We start from the raw sequence: 24,997 nt of genomic DNA, 5'->3' as shown, positions 1-24,997 counted from the left end.
GCTGTGGCTTTACACTATCCCCCGCCCACTCTACTCAGTCTTTATTCTGTGCCCACAAACACTTTTCTCCCCCATCCTGTCTACTCACATTATTTCCGTCAATAGTTTCTTCACATGTTTCCCCCTCCCTCCTCATACTGTCGCATCATATATATTTACTCCCTCTCTCTCCATACTGCCTTCTGACACATCCCCCCGACTCCCCATACTGTGTCCACACCCTTCCCATCACCCTCTTTCCTCATACTGTGTCCACATACTTTCCCCCTTTGCTCCTGATTCTGTGTTTGCACCCATCCTCTCCATTCAATGACCACACCAGTACCCTCACTCACCATACTGTCTGCACCTATCCCCCTCATACATTCCTCACCTCTCTCCTCATACTGTGTCCGCACCCCGCCACTCACCATATTGTGTCTGCACTAGTGATGAGCGAGTATACTCGTTACTCGAGTTTCCCCAAGCATGCTTGGGTGCTCTCCCAGTATTTTGGCGTGCTCGGAGATTTAGTTTTTGTCGCCTCAGCTGCCTGATTTGCGGCTGCTAGACAGCCTGAATATATGAGGGGATTGCCTAACAAACAGGCAACCCCCACATGTATTCAGCCTGTCTAGCGGCGGCAAATCATGCAGCTGTGGTGACACAAACTGAATCTCCGAGCATGCCAATATACTCGGAGGACACCAGAGCATGCTCTGGGAAACCCGAGTAACGAGTATACTCGCTCATCAATAGTCTACACCCATCTCCCACACTCACCATACTATGTCTGCACCCATCCACCCATACTGTTTCCTCATACATGCCCCCATCTCCCCCTTGCTCCTCATACTGGATCTTCAGATTTCTCCCACTCTTCATATTGTCTGCACCTGTCCCTTCCTCACTCCCCAAACTTGTGACCTCATATCTTCCCCTATTATACTAAATCTTCCCCATCTGTTGCACTAAATCTCCCAAACCCCTCACATAGTAAATCGCCCTCTAAATCTCCCCTCTCCCATTACACTGAACATTCCTCCTTTTACTCCTCATACTGTGTCCACACCCACCCTCCGCACTCTTCATATTGTGTCTGCACCCATCCCCGATGCTGTGTCCTTATACATGCCCACAACTCACCCTTGCTCCTCATACTGTATTCAAATTTCTCCTGCTCCCCATATTGCCTGCTCCTGCCCCTTCCTTGCTCCCCAAATTTGTGTCCTCAAATATTCCCCCGTTACACTAAATCTTCCCCACCAGTTACATGAAATCTCCACTCCTTCCTCCACACTAATTTCCTTCCACCCCTCCCCCTCACACAGTAAATCCCCCTACTAAATCTCTCCTCCCCATTACTCTGAACATTCCTCCACGTGCTTCTCATAATGTGTCTGCACCCACCCTCAGCACTCACCATATTATGCCTGCACCCATTTTCCCCACTCACCATACTGTTTCCTCATACATGTCCCCCTTGCTCATCATATGGTGTCTTCAAATTTCTCCGACTCCCCATAATGTCTACACTTGTCCCTTCCTTGCTCCCCAAAATTGTCTTCAAATATTCCCCCATTACACCAAACCTCCCCCACCCTTTCCCCTCACACAGTAAATCCCCCTTACTAAATATCCCCTCTCCCATTACACTGAATCATTGATGTCTTCAGCTCCGCTGGAGCACTTACCACCGATAGTAAAGATGTTGCTATAATTGATCACTGGAAGCCAGTGAGCTGCACCTTCTCTGAGCCAGCTGTCAGTTAAACAGCCAGCTCAAAAAACGACCGACTCCCTGTTTATGCGGCCATAAAATGCAGCTGCCAGGTATAAACCTCGGACTGCCACATAAAGTGGCCTGATTGCGCCCCCCTGCCAATGGCCCAGGGGCAGATGCTCCTCCTGCCCACCTTGATTCGTTTCTGGTTCCAGCCTTCTTTAAGATCCAAACCTTTGAAACTGTGGTTATCTTTGGTTCTGTATATTTGTTTATATGTTTATGTTTTCCTATAGATTGGAAGCTCCTGAGAACAGAGCCAACACTCTTTTTGTTTAAATAGTTTTATTATTTGTTTGTCTGTAATGTCTTACATTATTTGTACATGTCCCCCCTTAATTATAAACTGCTGTGGTATATTATGGTGCTTTGTAAAGAAAATCATTATTGCTAGCATATGCTGAATACTTTAGGTCTTGTTTAGGATTGTGGCCTATTTGTTCTCGTAAGGTGCTCATAATTTACCTAGCAAACTATAATCCACTTTTACTGAGCAATTTCAGGCCCATATCACCTTACTTTCAGAAAAAGTTCAGAGACCAAACAGTCTGCTGATGAAAAACTTAAGTAATTAACATTTTGTCCCGTTTACGTATTGAGGCACCAATGACCTCTTTGACAGCGAAGATTAAATATTTTGAAATGCATGATAATTAAAAAGTATTTAATGTTAAAAGTATGTCATAGACTGCTTAGAAAAGTAAGAGAGCAAAACTAATCAATCCATGAAAAGCAAAGTCGAGTCCAATTACCTACATTGCAGCAACGCCTGACAAGAATGTGAAAAAATGTGTAAACATTATTTTAATTGCCTCTTCAGGCATCCTATTTTGTATTACGCAAGAAAAATCTATTTAACCTAATTTTATGAGGTGGAAAACACCTGCTATATATTATATATTCTGCTTTTGTGCATGTTTGTATTTATGTACTCTATGTACAGTGGGGAAAAAAAGTATTTAGTCAGTCAGCAATAGTGCAAGTTCCACCACTTAAAAAGATGAGAGGCGTCTGTAATTTACATCATAGGTAGACCTCAACTATGGGAGACAAACTGAGAAACAAAAATCCAGAAAATCACATTGTCTGTTTTTTTTTTTTCATTTTATTTGCGTATTATGGTGGAAAATAAGTATTTGGTCAGAAACAAAATTTCATCTCAATACTTTGTGATATATCCTTTGTTGACAATGACAGAGGTCAAACGTTTTCTGTAAGTCTTCACAAGGTTGCCACACACTGTTGTTGGTATGTTGGCCCATTCCTCCATGCAGATCTCCTCTAGAGCAGTGATGTTTTTGGCTTTTCGCTTGGCAACACGGACTTTCAACTCCCTCCAAAGGTTTTCTATAGGGTTGAGATCTGGAGACTGGCTAGGCCACTCCAGGACCTTGAAATGCTTCTTACGAAGCCACTCCTTCGTTGCCCTGGCGGTGTGCTTTGGATCATTGTCATGTTGAAAGACCCAGCCACGTTTCATCTTCAATGCCCTTGCTGATGGAAGGAGGTTTGCACTCAAAATCTCACGATACATGGCCCCATTCATTCTTTCATGTACCCGGATCAGTCGTCCTGGCCCCTTTGCAGAGAAACAGCCCCAAAGCATGATGTTTCCACCACCATGCTTTACAGTAGGTATGGTGTTTGATGGATGCAACTCAGTATTCTTTTTCCTCCAAACACGACAAGTTGTGTTTCTACCAAACAGTTCCAGTTTGGTTTCATCAGACCATAGGACATTCTCCCAAAACTCCTCTGGATCATCCAAATGCTCTCTAGCAAACTTCAGACGGGCCCGGACATGTACAGGCTTAAGCAGTGGGACACGTCTGGCACTGCAGGATCTGAGTCCATGGTGGCGTAGTGTGTTACTTATGGTAGGCCTTGTTACATTGGTCCCAGCTCTCTGCAGTTCATTCACTAGGTCCCCCCGCGTGGTTCTGGGATTTTTGCTCACCGTTCTTGTGATCATTCTGACCCCACGGGGTGGGATTTTGTGTGGAGCACCAGATCGAGGGAGATTATCAGTGGTCTTGTATGTCTTCCATTTTCTAATTATTGCTCCCACAGTTGATTTCTTCACTCCAAGCTGGTTGGCTATTGCAGATTCAGTCTTCCCAGCCTGGTGCAGGGCTACAATTTTGTTTCTGGTGTCCTTTGACAGCTCTTTGGTCTTCACCATAGTGGAGTTTGGAGTCAGACTGTTTGAGGGTGTGCACAGGTGTCTTTTTATACTGATAACAAGTTTAAACAGGTGCCATTACTACAGGTAATGAGTGGAGGAAAGAGGAGACTCTTAAAGAAGAAGTTACAGGTCTGTGAGAGCCAGAAATCTTGATTGCTTGTTTCTGACCAAATACTTATTTTCCACCATAATATGCAAATAAAATGAAAAAAAAACAGACAATGTGATTTTCTGGATTTTTTTTCTCAGTTTGTCTCCCATAGTTGAGGTTTACCTATGATGTAAATTACAGACGCCTCTCATCTTTTTAAGTGGTGGAATTTGCACTATTGCTGACTGACTAAATACTTTTTTTCCCCACTGTATATAATTCATGTATAAGTACTGTATACAATGTAAATTATAAAATTATAATTTTATGGCAGATTTGTGTATATAGATCTCCCATAAAATTATAGCTTCCTGCCTAACATTGTGAAAAGTAGTGAGCTGTCAGAGCATGGACTTGACAAGACCTATCAAGGTGTCCTGTGGTATCTTGCACCACTTTAGTAGCAAATGTTGATAATGAAGCACTCCCATCAGGATTGTTATCCTCGTAATCATCATGAGTCACCATTAGAACTACAATTCTACAACATTGGAAAGTCGCTGGCAGGGGGGAGGAGCTGAGCAGCTCGGTCAGGAGTTGGAGGGGGTGAGTGGTGCAGGAAAAAGAGGCTTCTTGTTTTTATATAGAGCCTAGAAGATTAGTCAGTCAGTTAGTCTCTTTTTAGTCACATGATGTCATAGACCTAATGGAAAAGAGAATTAATTGGGTAGAAAAGCAAAATGAGCAATTGTAAGTACATAGTGCTATATAATATTATGATTGCTATATATTAAGAGGATACAAACTTTGATGGGAGAAGGAGTGCTTATTTAAGTTTGAGGTAAGATATCCTAGTTCCAACATGTTTTTCCACATCTCACAGAGGCTAGCCTTGTTTGGGATCTGGCATGTTTGGAGGCCAATCGATCCTCTCTAATTCTTCATGTACTTCAAACCAGTTGTGTCATTTTTTGAAGTGTTGTTGATCATTTATACTGCTACAAAAGGGCACTGCCATCAGGGAATACCGTTGCTGTAGACGTGGTCTGCAAATTCTTTATGTAGGTGGTACATAAGAAAGTTCACATGAATGCAAGAACCAATGTTTTCCAGCAAAACATTGCCCAGAACATTGGAACTATAATTCTGTAGAGCAGGTCACCTTCTTCCATTGCTTTAGACCCAGTTCTGACCCTCATACGCCTATTGTAGGCATTTTTAGTCTCAACAGAGGTTAGAATTGGTACGGTATTTTCTGCTTGGTCTTCAGCAATACAGCCTCATACACAGCAATGCATTATGGGCCCAATTCATTTTTCAACTCAATTTGTGCAACAGTTTTACTATTTTTTGTCATATCTACACCAGTCCCTGCCAGTCCTCCAAAGTGTGCTGGACGTGGAAAAGCTTGGCTAGTAAATTCATCATAATTTATGCCACTTTACAGATTGAAGTAACATTTTTGGCAGAGGTGAATGGAACTTGTAAGATGTATTTGCGCCCCTGAGTGTTTGGATGGGAATCTGTATGTGACTACAGACTTCTGAATACGTCAGCAGATGTACTACACACTGTCAGGATTCTCCTGTGTTGCCAGTGAGAGCAATCATGACAGTGTGCGGGGCATGCACTGTAAGGTTTCAGATGTCTGCAGTCAGTTACAAGACTGCAGACATTTGTTACAAGATTGGACAACCCATTTAACAACAAATATATTATCAGTTTAATTACTTTATTTTCATCACTTTATAGTGAATATCATAGCACATCGATATGCAATAGATATGACGCTCCAGCACTAATGTGATTTATAACGTTCTCCGTTCTTTACCAGTCACATAAATAGAAGAACCCAATTTGAGAACCCAGTGTTGGAAGCAAAAAGGAAGCTTCAACATCACAACATGCCCTCGACAGAATTGGGAACTCAGCCGATGCAGGCTCAAGTTTTTAGAGGTAAGTTACAGTCTTAAAACATTATGTGAATGTGGATTATTATTTAATTCTAGTTTTGTTGATAATTGAGGATATGATAGTATATTGATGAATGTACATTAGAAGTTTTAGTCCATGTTGTTTAATATATGTAAAGACCCCGGCTTATCATGGAGCTCAGAAAGGAGTGAATGGCACTTTTAATATTATCATTATTACTATATATTTTAAAAGAATGGATCTGAATAATAAATGAAGTCCAAAGTAGTCTATTGCCTTAGATTAAAGAAGCACTTCCATCAAAATTCCAATCATATTATATAGCACAGTGTATTTCAAATTGCTCATTTTGCCTTTCTGCTCAGTTAACTCCTCTCTTTCCTCTGCTCTCAGTAGAAACAGGAAGTCTCTTTTCCTTGCATGAGTCATTCCCCTTCTTCAACTCCTGACTTAGCTGCTCCACTCTTCCCCCTGCCAGGTACTTTTGCAGTGATGACTCAAGCAGGAAAAATTGATTTCCGGTTTCTACATAGAGTAAGAAGGTTTTGGCTTGTCTGTTTTTAATCACATGATGTCATAGACCAAATGGAAAAGAAACTAATTAACTGGGTTAAGGGCTAAATGAGCAATTGTAAGGACACAGTGCTACATAATATGGTGACTGCAATATATTAAGAGGATAACCATTTTGATGGGAGGAGTGCTCCTTTAGCCTCAAATGCATCAATGAGTTATATGGAAAAAGGTTCTACATTTTACAATATTGTTCCTCAACATTAGATGTAGTTTGCATTTCAGGACTATTTAGGTTTGTAATGCCGCTTTTTTTTTCTTGATCTAGAAAAGCCACTTTTTACACGGGATGCATCACAGCTTAAAGGAACATTTCTTAGCACCACTCTTAAGAAAAGTAACATGGGCTTTGGATTTACTATTATTGGGGGTGATGAACCGGATGAATTTCTACAAGTGAAGAGTGTAATTCCAGAAGGCCCTGCTGCGCAGGATGGCAAAATGGAGACAGGTAAAATCTCTTCATGTTAGTACAATCAGACCTGTTATTGCAATAATATTAACAGAGAATCTGTCCAAAGGAAATCTTATTGCTCATTTTGGCTGTCAATGAAGCCTATAAATAAAATATTAGAGACTATACAAAACAACAGTAATAGAGAAAACCACTTCAGGCCCTTTTGCCACTACCACCACATCATGGCTTAAAGTAAAATACACCACCTACACAAAGTAGACCCTAACATCATGTTTCAATCATTAATCTCCTATCTTGCATGTATGGCCCCGTTAAAACAGTGTTCCCCAACTCCAGTTCTAAAGAGCCACCAACATGGGCAGACATACCATAGTTGCAACCCGTGCAGCCACACAGGGATCCAAGAGGGGCCACTTCCATCTTCAAAGTATATGTAATTGTGAATTATGAGATTTTGGAATGCAAAGGGATCATATATTGTTCCTGCACAGGGGCCCTTTTTTAGTCTGTGTATGCTCCTACTTCAACAGATCATGTTTTCAGGATTTCTATAGTGTTGCACAGGTGATAATTCCTTCATTTGTGTAATACTAAGGAAATCCTGGAAATATGACGTATAGGTGGCTCTTGAGGATTGACGTTTGCCTTAGAAGTCAAAAGAAAAAGGTGGCATCTGAGGTTGCCTGAACCTCAAGAGTATTAATAGAGGTAACATAAGAGATAAATGAGCAGAAGATGAAGGAAGAGATTTGCAAATTAATTATTAAACATCACTAGATGGTGAGAACATTCTGATCTGGCTTAATAGTTATGCTGTTAGAGTAGAACTTTTATACTATTGCATACAAGCGCTGTTTGGGCGGTTCATGCTTGAAGGAGTATACTGGTGTTTAATCTGTGTTCACACTAAGCGTTGCCAATGCAATGCTGATGCAGAATAACTTGAATTTTCATGGATGGTTTGTGATTGAAGTAAGGGACTGGTGTTTGTTCGGTGCTCACACTGATCAATACTGACAATATTACTGTATGTTAGTGAGTGCACGAAAAAAAAAAGTCAGCAAATAAATGGCACTAGATGGTGAGAAATATCTAAAGGGAATTTGTTACCAGGTTTATACTTCCCAATTGGAGTGCAGCACAAAGTAGGGACAGAGACCCTGGTCCTACTGCTCTCATAGAATCATAAAATGGTAGAGTTGGAAGGGACCTCCTGGGCCATCTGGTCCAACCCCCTGCTCAAAGCAGGATTCACTGAATCATCCCGAACAGATGTCTGTCCAGCCTCTGGTTGAAGGAGAACTCACCACCTCTCATGGCAGCCTATTCAACTCATTGATCACCCTGTCAAGAAGTTTTTTCTAATATCTAATCTGTGTCTCCTCCCATTCAGTTTCTTCCCATTGCTTCTTGTCTTTCCTTGTGCAAATGAAAATAAAGATGATCCTTCTACAATGTGACAGCCCTTCAGATATTTGTAGACAGCTCTTAAGTCTCCTCTCTAAACATTGCCAAAACCTGCAACCGTTCCTCATAGGACAGGGTTTGCAGACCGGTCACCATTCTGGTCGCTCTTCTCTGAACTTGCTCCAGTTTGTTGATGTATTTTTATAAAATGTGGTGCTCAAAACTGGACACAGTATTCCAGATGAGGTCTGTCAATTACTGTATATACTTGTTGCTGTTGTTTTGATAAAATCACTGTTTTATCTGCGGCAGCATTGATAGTCCTTCCAATGATGAGCTCTATGTAAGCCCACGCAAACCACTGATTGTCAGATTTTTCTGTTCACCGTGCATAGGGAAAAATCTGCCAGTAAGTGGTTGGGGTAGCTGAATCTCATCGACACAGAGGAAAACATAGCAGGAGCTTATCATTGAGAGGACTAGAAGAGCTGCAGCAGGCATAACTACAGCAAGAAGCCCAGCAAATGACATTAAATTCAGGGTGTCTACAGCTACTTTATGCTGCACTCAGATGAGTCAGCGAAATGTGTTGTGCTGTCTTCTAGCTTCTATACACACAGTGCCATCCTGGTAAAACTCTTGTATATTATATGAAGTGTGTGTAACCTTTTACTCCAGGTATAATTTTATTTCATTTTTTTTATACTGTTCAGTTTAGTAGAATGAAAAGGAATATGTTGTCTAAAGACATAGCTTTGTGGAGGAAAGTGTATGCTCCTGACACCTCAATATACTTCTTCATTTCTGAGTGACTATTAACTACCATATATTGTTTTCCTGAAAGTGTTTGTTGCCATGTATTTTTTAATTGTTCCCTCAGCAACTCCAAAAAAGAAATGGTCTGTCTGGTGAACAGGTTTGCAGCACCATGTGTGAGCACAATTTGTCTGATTAAGTCATTTGCTGCTCACAATGTCGGAATCCTGAGGGATGATCTCCTTGTCAAACAGAAAAATATCCCTACTGTATTATTTCAGAGTACAGTTTTATTTTAGAAGTCTTTATGCACTGCTGCACTTTGTGGCTAAAGTCAGTACAAACAAATAGTGGACAAGGGCACAGCACTAAATCGTGCCAAATCAGAATTAGGTTTCACTTCACCTTTGGCTTGAGCAGGACTGGAAATTAGAGATGAGCGAATCTTTTGAAGTTCAAACTCGACAGCATTGCTAAACTTTTATCAAAAATTTCTCTTTTGAATCAATACCCCCCTAATAAATTCTGCAAAGCATCCAATTTAAAAAATATGTATGATATTCTAAGGTATCTTAGGACTGTAGTCAACCCCCTTCGAGCTATTTAATGTAAATACAGTATTAGGAATGTCAATTTGACCTCCACATATAAGGCTATGGCTAAGAAGATGGTAACTGATGGTAATCAATAGCATTTTTCCATACATTAATCTTCACTAATGCACTGTCACACACTATCGCTATAATTTATTCAGTGTTTTATGGATTTCTATGCCAATCTCTACTGCTGAACTGTGTACTGTGACGTCCTCTCAGAATCAACACAAAATGGCTGCTGCATTACCATTGTCTGCTTTTATACAGGCTATCATATTCACAATTGTTTGTGCTATCAAATGTCATGTGCTACAAGGCATTATGGAGAAGCCAGAAATATTAAATCCACTTTCTAGACCCTTACAAAATTTGCTCACAAGCAATGTTGATCTGCAAAACCTAATAAAGCACCTTCAGACATGCTACAGTGCAACATCTTTCACCCGGGTAGGCCCACCTTTCGGGTCCTTCTCCTTTGGATGACCACAGCATCATTATGGAAAGAAAAAAAATAGAGAAGGGATACATTGCTAAAGCAGGGAGGTGCAATCCCGTTTAGTTTAAATCTTTCTTGATTAATAAAATTGACACATCCTTGTGACATGCGATCACGTTCATACTAGATTAAGTTGAAAACTAGTTACCAGGGATGAGCAAATGTTTTAGTGATACTCAGATATCACGTGAGTATCTGGGTGCTCAAATGTGCTTGTTACTCAGCTAGCATTAGCCGGTGCTCAATTTCAAACTTGAATCCCCACCCCGCGTGTTTGGTGCCTGTTACACAGCCAATAAGCATGTGGAGATTGCCTGCACGTCACAGTAATGCTGTAGCCAAAAAAAGGTAATTATGGCACTCCTGTGGCTGGAGCCCAAGTAGGATCCAATCCCAAGTAAATCTTGTAGAAAACTTGGCACACAGGTGAATGTTGTAAGAAAATAATTTTATTTTGTGCAAGCATTCCAAAAATAAAGAAACATTTTGGTCTAATGACCTTCATCAGTCAGACTGATTGCAGTGTGTCTTGCTAGTGGCATTACTGTGATTGGCTGGCCATGTGACATCATCAGGTTATAAAAGGATGGGCGCCACCAGGCTCGGAACACTGACGCCATTGCACAGTTGTCACTGTTCTGTGACTGTTGTTAATGGAGGGTGAGAGTGCTTGTCGAGGAGTATATGAGTGTGCATAGTTTAACAAATCAGAGTCTTGTAGTGTTAATACTGGTGCTGAAGCTGAACCATCATACTAACAGTCCTTCTAAGGGCTGCTTTGCTGTTTGTATCAGATACATTCTGTATTTAGCATAGGGAGGGAGAGTGAGTTGAAGCAGGGAGAGTGGCTGAATACAGTCTCTAGGCAGGGGTTTAGCGCTTTACAGTATATTGTTAAATATATAGCTGCAGCAGTTTACCACATTCTTTTTTTTGTGAAAAAATTGATTATATTGTGATCCATAGAGTATTCCATGCTCCGGGGTACATTTTGGTGGTATGTGAAACTCCTAAAAAGCATTCAATTACTCATCCATAGAGTATTACTTGCTTTCTGTTGCATTTCGGTGGTATATAACCCTCCAAAAAAGCATTAAAAAATGTTTCAGTATTTAATTACTCATCAATATTATATTATGTGCTCTGGGGTACATCACAGTGGTATGTAAAACTAAAAAAAAAAGCATTCAAAAATGTATCTGGATTCAATTACTCTATGGATGAGTATTACTTGCTTTCTGTTACACTTCTGTGGTATATAACTCTTGAAAAAAGAGTTAAAAAATGTTTTGGTATTATTTTGCTCATCAATAGAGTGTTACGTGCTCTGGGGTACATTTTGGTGGTATATAACCCTCCAAATAAGCGTTCACTGATTTTTCTAGATTGAATTAGTCATTCTTTGAGAATTAGATGCTTTCTGTAACATTGTCATGGTATATAACACTCCAAAACAGAATTGAAAAATGTGTCTGTGTTCAATTACTCATCGAGAAAGTATTACTTGATTTGTGATACAGAACGGTGGTATTGAAAACCAAAAAACGCTTTGACTGCTGCAGGTGACCATTTTTTTATTGATTTTAAATTAAAAATAAACTTGGTTTCAAGATACTTAGAAATGAGAAAATGTGTAAGGCATACGGCAAGAGCCGGGGAAGAGGAAGTGCTGATAGTTTTGCACGCAGACGCCGAGGATGTGGGTCAGGTACGACTTAGCCTGTTGCTGAAGCACTAGAAACACTCCCATCCATGACACAAGTTCCTGTCCCACTTTGCACAGAGGCACGGTACACCACTTCTGAATCCAGCGCAATGTGAACAGGTGGTTGGTTGGATAGCAGATAATGCTTCCAGCATGCTTGGCAGCACCACCCAGTCTTCCACACAGTCCAGTATCATCTGCCAACAGTCTGAATCACTTAATCCTCACCCTGATCCTCCTTCCTCCCACCATGTTGAATTCCAGGAGATTAGTGATTCCACAGTAGGACACTCTGAGGAGCTCTATGCAACATCACTTCTTGATTGTGACGTCTCACCCTGTATGTTCGAAGAGAGACAGGAGGAGATGTGGTTTGGTAATACACAAAACTTAGAGCAGCCACAGCCACAAAAAAATGACAGTGGAGAATGGCAAATTTTGTCTGAGGAAGATTATGATGCGACACAGTTGCCGATAAGTCAGGTTGTTAAGTCACCAAGTCAGGAACCCCAGTGTGTGGCAGTGGAAGATGAGTTGGTGGATGACTAAGTCACCAACCCAACTAGGAATCTGTCATGCAGAGTGAGGCAAGTAGCACTGAGGGTGAGAGGGATTCTCAGCACCAAAACAGTAAGGAAGAGGCAGTGGGGTGAACTGACGGAGAAGCATGCAACTGTTCTGCAGAGCAACAACGCTTCTGAATTTCTCTGTCAGAGAGTTAGGTATTCCTTAGTCTGGGACTTTTTTAACCCCATAACCCCCAAGGGTGGTTTGCACGTTAATGACCGGGCTAATTTTTTACAATTCTTACCACTGTCCCTTTATGAATTATGAGGTAATAACTCTGGAACGCTTCCATGGATCCCAGTGATTCTGACATTGTTTTCTCATGACATATTGTACTTCATATTATTGGTAAAATTTCATTGATATACCATGCGTTTATTTGTGAAAAAGATGGAAATTTGGTGAAAATTTGAATTTTCATGCTCTTAAATCACAGAGATATGGCACAAAAAATACTTAATAAGTAACATTTCCTACATGTTTACTTTACATGAGCACAATTTTGGAACCAAAATTTATTTTTTGTTAGGAAGGTATAAGGGTTAAAAGATGACCAGCGATTTCTCATTTTTACAACACCATTTTTTTTAGGGACCTCATCACATTTGAAGTCACTTTGAGGGGTTTATATGATAGAAAGTACCCAAACGTGACACCATTCTGAAAACTGCACCCCTCAAGGTGCTCAACACCACATTCAAGAAGTTTATTATCTCTTCAGGTGCTTCACAGGAATTTTTTGAATGTTTAAAAAAATGAACACTTAACTTTTTTTCAAAAAAAATTATTCAGGTGCAATTTTTTTTTATTTTTCCAAGGGTAACAGGAGAAAATGCACCCCAAAAGTTATTGTTCAATTTGTCCTGAGTATGCTGATACTTGATATGTGGGGGGACCATTGTTTTGGCGCATGGCAGAGCTCGCAAGGGAAGGAGTGCCGTCTGACATTTTCAACGCAAAATTGGCTGGAATTGAGATCAGACGCCATGTCGCATTCGGAGAGCCCCTGATGTGCCTAAACAGTGGAAACCCCCCAATTCTAACTCCAATCCTAACCCCAACACATCCCTAACCATAATCCCCACCCTAGCCCTAACCCTAACCCTAGCCCTAACCCTAAACCCTAATGTGAAAACGGAAATAAATAATTTTTTTTATTTTATTATTTTTCCCTAACTAAGGGGGTGATAAAGGGAGGTTTGATTTACTATTTATAGCATGTTTTTATGTTTGGCAGCTGTCACATGCTAAAAGACGCTTTTTATTGCAAAAAAAAGTTTTTGCATCACCACTAGTGTTGAGCGATACCATCCGATATCCAGAAATATCGGATCAGATTGTATCGGCCCGATACACAAAAAGTATCGGGTATCACCGATTTCGATACCGGAAGTCCCATTCAAGTCAATAGGACAGAAATATCGGATTTAAAAAAAACCCTTTCTTTCCTTGTACATCCAGTTCAGGAGGTGGGAAGAGTGTGGGGCGGTGCGTGGGCGGACACTGTGCATGTCTGTGTGTGCGGGCAGGCTCTGTACGGGCCTAACGGGGGTCTGTGCCGGCTGCCGGCGGTCTGTACGGGCCTGCCGGGGGTCTGTGCCAGCTGCCGGGGGTCTGTACGGGCCTGCCGGGGGTCTGTGCCGGCTGCCGGGGGTCTGTGCCGGCTGCCGGGGGTCTGTAAGGGCCTGCCAGTGGTCTGTAAGGGCTGCCGGGGGTCTGTGTCGGCTGCCGGGGGTCTGTACGGGCCTGCCGGGGGTCTGTGCCGGCTGCTGGGGGGTCTGTGCCAGCTGCCAGCAGTCTGTATGGGCCTGCCGGGGGTCTGTGCCGGCTGCCAGGGGGTCTGTGCCGGCTGCCGGCGGTCTGTACGGGCCTGCTGGGGGTCTGTGTCGGCTGCCGGAGGGTCTGTGTGTGTGTGCAGGCATCATCCGATGGGACTACAAGTCCCATCGGGCGATGCCTGCTACAATGACAGTGATTGACACATTAGCCAATGATGGGACAGTAGTAGTCCCATCATCCGGCTTATGTGTTGAATGTAAAAAAAAAAAAAAAAACATACATACTACATACATACAACATTTATACAACATACATACTACATACATACTTCATATATACTACATTCATATAACATACATACTACATACATACTACATTTATACTACATTCATACAGCATACATACGTACTACATACATACTACATACATACTACATATATACAACATTCATGCAACATACATACATATTACATACATACTACATTCATACAGCATACATACATACTACATACAGACTACATATATACAACATTCATACAACATAGATACATACTACATACATACTACATACGTACAACATTCATACATACTACATACAGACTACATATATACTACATTCATACAGCATACATACATACTACATACATACTACATATATACAACATTCATACAACATACATACATACTACATACATACTTAATATATACTACATACATACTACATATATACTACATTCATACAACATACATACATACTACATACATACATACAACATACATAAAACATGCTACAGATATACTACATACATACTACATACAATACATTCATACATTCATACAAAACATACATATAGACATACAGTACATATAACATAGAGTACATACTCACCATTACTTGTCACTTTGATCCCCGAAGCCTGTGTCATCTATGAAAAATATGATAAAAACAAACCACCAAATACTCCCTGTTCCGCAGAAATCCACGAGTAAGTGTCCCCCGACGATCTCCCGTGGAGAACAGCAGCATCAACTGATGCGACCGTTCTCTACGGGCTCCAGGAATCCAATGACGGGAGGTAGGTATCCTTCCGTACTGTATTCCTTCGCCACTGTAAAAAAAATAGTCCCTAGTCTCACTTTTGGCATTGCTGTGTGAGAAAGTTCCCACGCAGCTTTTGCCATAAAGTGAGACTAGGGACTATTTTTTTTACATATATGTAGTATGTATGTAGTATGTATGTATGCTGTATGAATGTAGTATATATGTAGTATATATGTAGTATGTATGTATGCTGTATGAATGTAGTTTATATGTAGTATGTATGTAGTATATATGTAGTATGCTGTATGAATGTAGTATATATGAAGTATGCATGTAGTATGTAGTATGTATGTTGTATGTATGTAGTATGTATGTAGTATATAGTATGTATGGTTTTTTTTTTACGTTCAACATATTAGCCGGATGATGGGACTACTACTGTCCCATCAATGGCTAATGTGTCAATCACTGTCACTGTAGCAGGCATCGCCCGATGGGACTTGTAGTCCCATTGGATGATGCCTGCACACACACACAGACCCCCGGCAGGCCCGTACAGACCGCCGGCAGCCAGCACAGACCCCCCGGCAGCCAGCACAGACCCCCGACAGGCCCGTACAGACCACCGGCAGCCGGCACAGACCCCTGGCAGGCCCGTACAGACCGCCGGCAGCCGGCGCAGACCCCCGGCAGGCCCGTACAGACCCCCGGCAGCCGGCACAGACCCCCGGCAGGCCCGTACAGACCCCCGGCAGGCCCGTACTGACTGCGCATCATGATGCGCACAGACCGCGCATCATGATGACATCATTTCAGCAGCCAATCACAGCCACAACAGTGGCTCATTGCATTATGGGAACTTCCGATTCCGGTATCCGATATTGAAAAAATATCGGTACTCTTCCGATACAGCGAATATCGGCCGATACCCGATATTTGCAGTATCGTAATGCTCAACACTAATCACCACATTTTGAGAGCTATAATTTTTCCATATTTTGGCCCACAGAATCATGTGAGGTCTTATTTTTTTGCGGGACGAGGTGACATTATTAATGGTACCATTTTTGGGCACATGACATTTTTTGATCGCTTTTTATTCCGATTTTTGGGAGGCAGAATGAACAAAAACCAGTAATTCATGAATTTTTTGGGGGGGGGGCGTTTACACCGTTCCGCGTGTGGTAAAATTGATAAAGCAGTTTTACTCTTCGAGTTAGTACAATTACAGCAATACCTCATTTATATAATTTTTTATGTTTTGGTGCTTTTATACAATAAAAACAATTTTGCGAGCTATAACTTTTTTATTTTTTCACTGATGATGCTGTATGGCAGCTCATTTTTTGTGGGACAAGATGGCATTTTCAGTGGTACCATGTTTTTTTATATCCATCTTTTTGATCGCGTGTTATTGCACTTTTTGTTCAGTGGTATGATGATAAAGCATTGTTTTTTGCCTTGTTATTTTTTAAGGGGTTCACTAAAGGGGTAAACTAAAAAGAATTAGGGAATTTTTTTTACATTTATTTAGGAAGTTTTAAAAAATTATTTTTACACATTTTTTTTACTTTATTACATTGTCTCGGGGGGGCATCACTATATAGCATAGTGTCAGATCGCTAATCTGACACTTTGCACAGCACTGTGTCAGATCAGCGATCTGACAGGCAGTGCAGGCGGCACTGAGAAGCCATCTCATTGCAGGACCCAGAAGGCCCCCGGAGCCATCTTGGTTCCAGGGGCCTGCAGGGAGGAGGCCCTTGGAACAACACGAGCACATCGCGTTGTTCCGAGGGTCTCAGGGAAGCACGCAGGGAACGCCCTTCCTGCGCGATTCTTCCCTATGCCCCGGAACACTGCAATCATGTTTGAGCACAGTGTGCCGGGGTTAATATGCAGGGAGTGGTCCCTGACCACTCCTGTGTCAGCTGTCATAATCAGCTGATACCCGGCCGCGATCAGCGGCGCTTCCCCTGTGAGCGCTGCTCATTGATGATGACGTACTATTCCGTCCTTGGGAATTAAGTCCCAGGGCACATGGATGGGATAGTACATCACCTGTCAAAAAGGGCTTAAAGATAGGTCTGAGACAAACAAAATTGTCATTTGTAACCTGTGCCATGACTAGATGAGTAGGGGCCTGACCACTAAGTGCCTAACCATCATCAGCATGATCAGGAACGTCATCGAAGCACACCACTCGGTGGACTGAACACCTGGGGCCATGATTGGTGCCAGCACTGCCAGAGGGTGATATCACTACCTCTTCCCCTGTGCTAGGTGCTTCCCAGTCCCCTGTCCATGACCCTGGCGCAGATGCCTCCCACTCTGCACCTGTCTTTGCACATTCTGACGCACCATCATGAAGCACTACCAAATTCTTTCCTAGCATAGCTTTCAGCTATCTCTGCCCCAGACCTTGGAATGAAAGAGAAAGTTGCCAGCCAGCCACCCACAGGCCCAAAGGCTAAATGGCCACATTTCCAGGATGCTAGCCTTGGAATTGTTGCCATTTAGGCTGGTTGACACAGAGGATTTCTTCCGACTCATAGCAGCAGCCATCTCTTGGTACTCGGTCCCCAGCCATCGCTTTTTTCCCGGTGTGGCGTCCCTATTTTGAACTAGCATGTGTCAAGGAACATCACCCGTGCCCTTACAACAGGGATTGTCCACTTAATGACTGACATGTGGTCCAGCGCTTGTGGCCAGGGACGCTTCATTTTCCTGATGGCACACTTAGTGAAAACAGCACTGTGGAGGCTGGAGTTGAGTTCCACCCTGGCTTGTCACATAGGCTCCTGACTCCAATGATTGCTGGCCCTACTTCTGTCAGGGTTTCCTTTACGTCATACATCAGGTCTTGCACCCCCTCCTGCTCCTCATCCTCCATCTCCCATGTGTTTACTCAGTGCACGTCATTCACGTCAGCTGTAACCTGGCAGCTCTGCAGCACTGTCTCAGCTAAGCTGATAATTGGCCTAACCTGGTGGTGGCTGGACACACATTCATAACTTGGTAGCTCACTGGTTTCTGAAAACAAACCTAGATTTCCCAGAGCTTCCAGTTAAGGTACGCTGCGTCGGTGCCCATTTCCGCAAGTCAGCTACAGCTGCCTCGGCACTGGCAATGCTACAGCAGCACATGCAAATGCTAGCTCATCTACTGGTGTGCGAAATGCCCACACGTTGGAACTCAACCACTGGCCTCTGCTGCTCATAAAGCCTTGCCAGCATGTGCAATGTAGAGTACCAGCTCCAACACTCCCTTTGGTATTCTGATCAGCCTCTGCACAAAAATACTGAAGAGTGGGCATGGATGTCTGACATTTGTGTGATACTCCAAGATGTTGAGGACTTCATAAAAATTATGAGCGGCGAAGACTCCATCATCAGCACAAAGATCCTGCTTCTGTGCCTACTAAAACAGTTGCTGCTGACAATTAAACATGAAGCTTTGCAGACGGACCAGGTGGAGACAAAGGAAGACATGAGATAGGGAGATACTACCCAGCCCAGCCTCATCTGCTCAGCGCAGATTAACAGTGAGGAGGTAGAGACTGAGGTAGAGGAGGAGGAGCAGGAGCTGGCTGATAGCATAAAAGAAGCTAATACCCACACAACCTTCGTCCTGACTCTCCTACGTGGATGGGCTGAGGAGGAAGAGATGGAAGAGGAGATGGATAGTGGTCATCATGGTGAAGACAAGGAAGTGAATATAGAATATCACACTTGCGCTAATCCACGTGAACAGAGAGGGAAGGTCCAATATTCCCAGATGCAGCTGGTGAACAACAGGCTCTGTGCTGGTGCCTGTTTAAAAAAGCAAAAGCTGATAGAAAAGAGAATACACCGCACTATACTGGGAATTATAAAGCAAAAATAACAAATTACTCACTTGTAGATAAATGGAAAAATCACGTGGTAATAGGTATATAGCAGTGTCGTGAGGCTATCCACTTTGGCTTTGCCTTTTTAGAACTGCTGGTAGAAATAAGTAACAGAATTTAATAATAGGTACACACCTTAATGGGTTAAAGAAGCAATCAGCTGAACTGAACTTACTCACACTGATGTATCAGAACCAAATGAGCAGCATACTGTGAATAAACCGTTGCTTAGATGTTGTTAGTGGAATGATGTATCCTGATTAGCATATGGATAGTGAGATACTGATTGAAAAACAAATAATAAAAAATAATAAAAAAATATAAAATTAAAAATAATATATATATACCACAGAGGACGGTCAATAGGTAAGTCAAAAATGGGGACCAGGTGCTGGATACTAAATGCACTCAGTATGGTTAAAAAACCTAGTCCTGGGTAGATACACATGGAGGCACAGATCCTGCAAAGTAGATAAACATCAGTGATAGCTTGTGCCTGCTATCAAGATGCTGGAGTGTGAGGCACTTACTTTGACAGACCAGTGACCGGTGAAGCAGGCTCGCGTGCTTAGCGTGGGAGCTACAGCTGAAACTGCTGATCCGTGGAGCAGTGAAAGCTGCCGCTGCCTCGCACGCTCCGGCCGTGAGCAACGCTGAGGAGATCGACGTGTGGTGGGGGCGGGGTAACGTGACGTCACACTAGGGGAAGGACGGTGGCTCGCTAGTGGCACAAAACCGACGCGTTTCAAGAGACAGCTGCTCTCTTAATCAGGGTTGTGCCTCCCAGTATACAGACCGTCCTTTTATAGTATCCTGAGCCTGTAAAACATGATCACCTGACCCAAAGAAGCCTGGTTGGGAAGCCTCATAAGCTAAAAAACGGGAATTAGTGTGTCTGCACAAACCTGAATGATTGCAGGGCCCTATGATTAACCCTTTTTCGGCAGAAAATAACTCAGATTGGATCTTAATGGGTACAAAACCCTTTAAAAATGGACATTAAAATAAAATAAAAAATGGAATGTAACCTTTATTCATTTAGATATGTTGAAAAATATATGTGATTAATTAAAAATGTGTGTGTCTTTAAAATTGTATGTTTCCATATGAATCCATAAGCATGGATGCGAAAAACTGCACTAAGACTGTATTCAGCATAAAAATATGATTTCAATTCATCACGAGTTATTGTGCCAACTTGGTTCCAATAAACCTCATAAAGAAAATATATTTTTTGCATTTTTTAATTTTTTTAAATTTTTTTTAAAAAAATTATGTGTTCATATATATTTTTTTATATATCAAAGAACAATTCTGTATGTCATATCATGGGGTTTATATAGCATGTTGTGAAAATTAAAAAGTGCGAACATACAAAAAATATATATAACTAAAAAATTCATAAAATTTACCCTACAACGAAAAAGGCCCTATGTATACTTGGGGAATAATATAGGAACAAATAGCTTGCAAAAATATATGTAGTAAACCCCAAACAATACACAGATGTATCTCCATATATATACACAAACATATATATATATATATATATATATATATACTGTATATATATATGAGGATACATGAAAGGGGAAGAAAAAGAGCTAAAACGCATACAGCTCAATTTCGTGATTCAGACCTGTTGGGGCCAAACTATCCAGGGTATAAATCCATCTGGATTTGACTCGAGACATAGCTTTAAGGTAGTCACCCCTTCTAGGATTAGGCTGGACTATTTGTATACCCAGAAAAGAAATGCATCCACATGATCGGTTATGAGCATCAGTGAAATGGCGGGATAATGGATGTGAAGACAAGGAAGTGTTGACTGTAGTTACCTTTGCACATATGGCAGACTTTATGTATTGCTACCTTTCCTGTGACCCTCACATTACATTCAGTTTGGCCAAAAAAAGAGTACTGGTTGTTCACCCTGCTGGACTCCCGCTACAAGTAGAACTTTGCTTTTTATACAATTCATTGTACAGGAAAAAATGTTAATTAACATTTTTTTTCCTGTATACTCCAATTTCTCGTTTATTTTGAATGTTTTGTTGTCACTCATTAAAGTGGAGTAAAAGTGTGACATCATTGTTCTCAGCAGCAATCTGGGAGTCGGACATGCTACCATGGATCTTCCCCATGCTGTTCTCCTTCCACTCAGCACGTTTTCCATCCATTTCAACATTTTCACTGCCACCCAGACCTCTTTTTAGGCTCTGCCAGAAAAATTCTCGTATTTATTATGGACTTAATATTCTCGATATTCTAAACAAGCATGCGAGTGTTAGATATTGATTGGTTTGAGTAGTGAGCATCCGAGCATTTTAGTGCTTGCTTATCTTTTAGTTACATACTGACTGACTGTAGTCTAACTGCTAAGCAAACTTTTATTTCCATCTCTCACTAAAAGAAGGCCAAAGCATAGATATTTTTTTAAGTGATTAACTATACATATTAACTATACATTAAATCTAAAAGTTATTCTTTACGTTCCCATTAATTGTTAACAGTGCAATGCAATATGTCTTATTGTATATGATGATATCCAATATTATAAAATATTTCTTCATTAAGCAAATAATGAAAATTTCTTGAAGACTCTCATTTATCAGGAAAGCTTTGTAAGTTCAGCAAGTTGCCGGCAGCAATTACTCATTTAAAAGACAATATGCTGAATACTCATATTTTTGGAATACTATATCTGCTGAGCATTGTTTTATTAACTTTCCTCCAGGATAATCCTGGATCTCATCCTCTAAAAATCGGAACAGCTATATCAGCTGTCTATTGGTACTCTGGTGACATATTTAACTGTCTAGATGCCCTAAAATCTAGCATTAAAAAAAACTCTGCACAGATATTGTCTCTCCATTTTCTACCCTCTTGAAGTGTTTTTTGTTTTTTAAATAATTTCTTAGAGACTTTTCAATGTACTGGGGCCACTCACATTCCAATGGGTTAGAAGCAATATGCACAAATGTGTTGACTTGACTGATCATTGATTGTATATCCAAAAATTATGATGCCTTATTTATATCAGCAGTCTATAGCACTGTTTACATCACTTTTATTTAGAAACTTTTTGCAGAAAATGCAAAAAACAGTAAACATTTACTGTATGTGTAATAAGCAGGTACTTGGATGCAGTAACACAAATGCAGCAGAGCAGGGATCAATTATATTTAATTATTTAACAGTGAAAAAACTCCACAGGGAGATAACAGGGTAAAAAAGAGTACAAAGGTAAAACTAAATAAAAGTCGGTTAACTAAACAGTCTCTTGTTAAAGGTTTCACTTATTGTGACTCCACAGCCTGTCACTCTCTGAAGGCCCTGTGGGTAGCAGAATGCCGGCAGTGTTCGGTGTAATGTTTCCTGGCATCCTCGCCTAGCACACGGTCTTCTGGCAGCAGCAGGTGGTCTCTGGTTTTGCCCGCTGAGCTCCTAGTCCATATATCTGTGGAGTAAGAGAGTAGAGCTCTCCACAAGATTCCTCTTGGCACGGGTCTCCTTGAACAGCCGCCATGACCTAAAGGGCTGCGCTGCAATGCTTTACTCGGCGTGCGCCTCTCTGGATATCAGCTGACACCCGAACGTTCGTACTGCGATGCTCCATCGATCACATGCTCCCCTGCACACCTGTCCCTCACTAAGCCGCCCTTTCTCTTTATGCCATGGGCTGTCGCTCCCCTCACAGAGGTTGCGGTCTGCACCTTATCGGCGTTCTGGTGGGAACACCTCTTCAGTTGCCGCGCAACCCATTTTACCTCACACTGACTGTCCACGCCCCTTTACCCTGGCTACTGGCTTGCTCCGGCTGAAATCTCGTTCCCTCCCAGGAACAGGAGGTTCTTTCCCAGCAGTTCCGGACCCGATGCTTCAGCAGCCATAGCAGCCCGGTCCTCCTTCTACATATGCAGCAAAACGGAGTGACAAAGCTTTATACATATGGCATTCATGTCAAACTTGTATATCATTGCAAATACATCTAAACATTTGAGCAGTTGCATTGACCAATGATCTAATGGGTGTTCTGCTCCAAGAGGAGATCCACACAAAATAGTTTTCTATAGGCTATTAGATGGAGGGCAATAATGTCACGATGGGGACAGGTATTGCAGCATTGAGAATCTGTCTCCCCCATCTGCCGCCGGGATCCGCTGAATGATTCACTGTGCCTGCACGGATTTCGCGAAGGCGCAGTAAATCAGACCGCCGCCATCTTTGTGCAGACAGAGACATTAAAACTGTGCATGCGCTCCTCCTGTACAAAGATGGCAGTGGTCAGTAAATCATTCGGCTGATCCCGGTGGCAGCATGATCGCGAAGGTGTTCCCCTGGTGGTACTGCGCAAGAGGCTGCGTGTGGCATATACAGTGTGTGTGGTGCGTACGGCATATACAGAGTGTGTGTGGTGCATACTGCATATACAGTGTGTGTGGTGCGTATGGCATATACAGTATGTGTTTGTGTGTGTGGTGCGTACGGTGTATACAGTGTGTGTGTCATGCAACGGTGTTCCGCTAGTGGTACCGCACAAGAGGCTGGTACCACCAGCAGTTTCCATATTGAGACACCCATTACTTGAAGTGTCCCAATATGGCGGTCGGTGAACTTCCGCCACTTGTAATTCTGGGATCCGGACACACCTGGACGGGACAGATTGTGAACACATTACAACGTTGCAGATTTGTTGCATTTCCGCAACGTTTTTTTCCACACGAAAATTCTCCAAAAATGCAAGTGATTACTTAAGCAATGTTAATCAATAGCATTCCTGAATTTCTGTCGTTATTTGCAGCGTTTTATTTTCCACAGCATGTCAATTCTTTTTGCGGATCTGCAGCGTTTCTGCACCCATTGACTTCCATTGAATCAGTCAAATCCGTAGCAAAACCGCAGGTGTAAAAAGGTCTGCCAAAAATGCTGCAGAAAAGGAAATGATGTCAGAAGGAGGAAGTGTGTGTGGGCGGAGAATATGTGTGAACGAAGAATGTGTGCACGGGTGTCTGTGTGTGTGTCTGCATGTGTGTGCGGCTGTGTGTGGTTGTCTGCGGCTGTGTGCGGTAACGCTACCGCCGGTACTGTCATTCACAGCGCTGCGGGATCATGCTGGCAGATGTCAGTGTGATTGCGCAGGTGACTGTGACATGCAGCGGTGACTGGCGGTAAAAAAGCAGGCATGGGTCGATGAGACTACTGCTCCCATCGTCTGTCTGCTCTGTCTGCTGTCAATGATAACAGTGACAGCAGGTGCCGCTGATGGGAGAGTAGTCTCATCTGCCGGCGCCTATGCTCACAGTTAATAGAAAAAAAGTCCAGGTAATCTGGGTGTCCCACGGCGATCTCACATGTAGAACAGTCACATCGGGTGATGTGACCGCACTACCCGGCCTCCGGTGATACACTGACAGAAGGTAATCGCTCCCACAGTGTATCACTTAGCCACCATGAGAGTTCACCGGAGTTCAGCAGCTCCGGTGCTCTCACTTACGTTACCGCTGCGTGGAAAAGTTCTGATCATCACCTGTATGTAGCAGAGCTGATCGGATTAAGGCAGCTTCTATTTTCCCAGGGAGACTATTGAAGCATTCCAAAAGTAATTAAAAAAAAGTTTTCAACCCCTTTACCCCCAAGGGTGATTTGCACATTAATGACCGGGCCAATTTTTACAATTCTGACCACTGTCTCTTTATGAGGTAATAACTCTGGAATGCTTCCATGGATCTTGGTGATTCTGACACTGTTTTCTCATGGCATATTGTAATTCATGTTAGTGGTAAAATTTCTTTG

At 42.2% G+C, this 24,997-nt stretch overlaps 1 protein-coding gene across 1 annotated transcript in view; it reads left to right on the top strand.

Moving 5' to 3' along the window:
- Window positions 1-24,997, top strand: part of MAGI2 (membrane associated guanylate kinase, WW and PDZ domain containing 2) — a 1,360,388-nt gene that overhangs the window by 1,032,014 nt on the left and 303,377 nt on the right. Inside the window, exons 8-9 of the mRNA XM_073551424.1 lie at window positions 5,873-5,994; window positions 6,815-6,997. Coding sequence (XP_073407525.1) covers window positions 5,873-5,994; window positions 6,815-6,997 — 305 coding nt within the window. The remainder of the gene's footprint in view (window positions 1-5,872; window positions 5,995-6,814; window positions 6,998-24,997) is intronic.

Source organism: Dendrobates tinctorius, unplaced genomic scaffold (genome assembly GCF_039654945.1).
Source record: "Dendrobates tinctorius isolate UK_male_01 unplaced genomic scaffold, ASM3965494v1 ptg000176l, whole genome shotgun sequence".
NCBI lineage: Eukaryota > Metazoa > Chordata > Amphibia > Anura > Dendrobatidae > Dendrobates > Dendrobates tinctorius.
The sequence above is the reverse complement of the archived record's forward strand: the minus strand, read 5'-3'. Positions and strand labels throughout refer to the sequence as shown.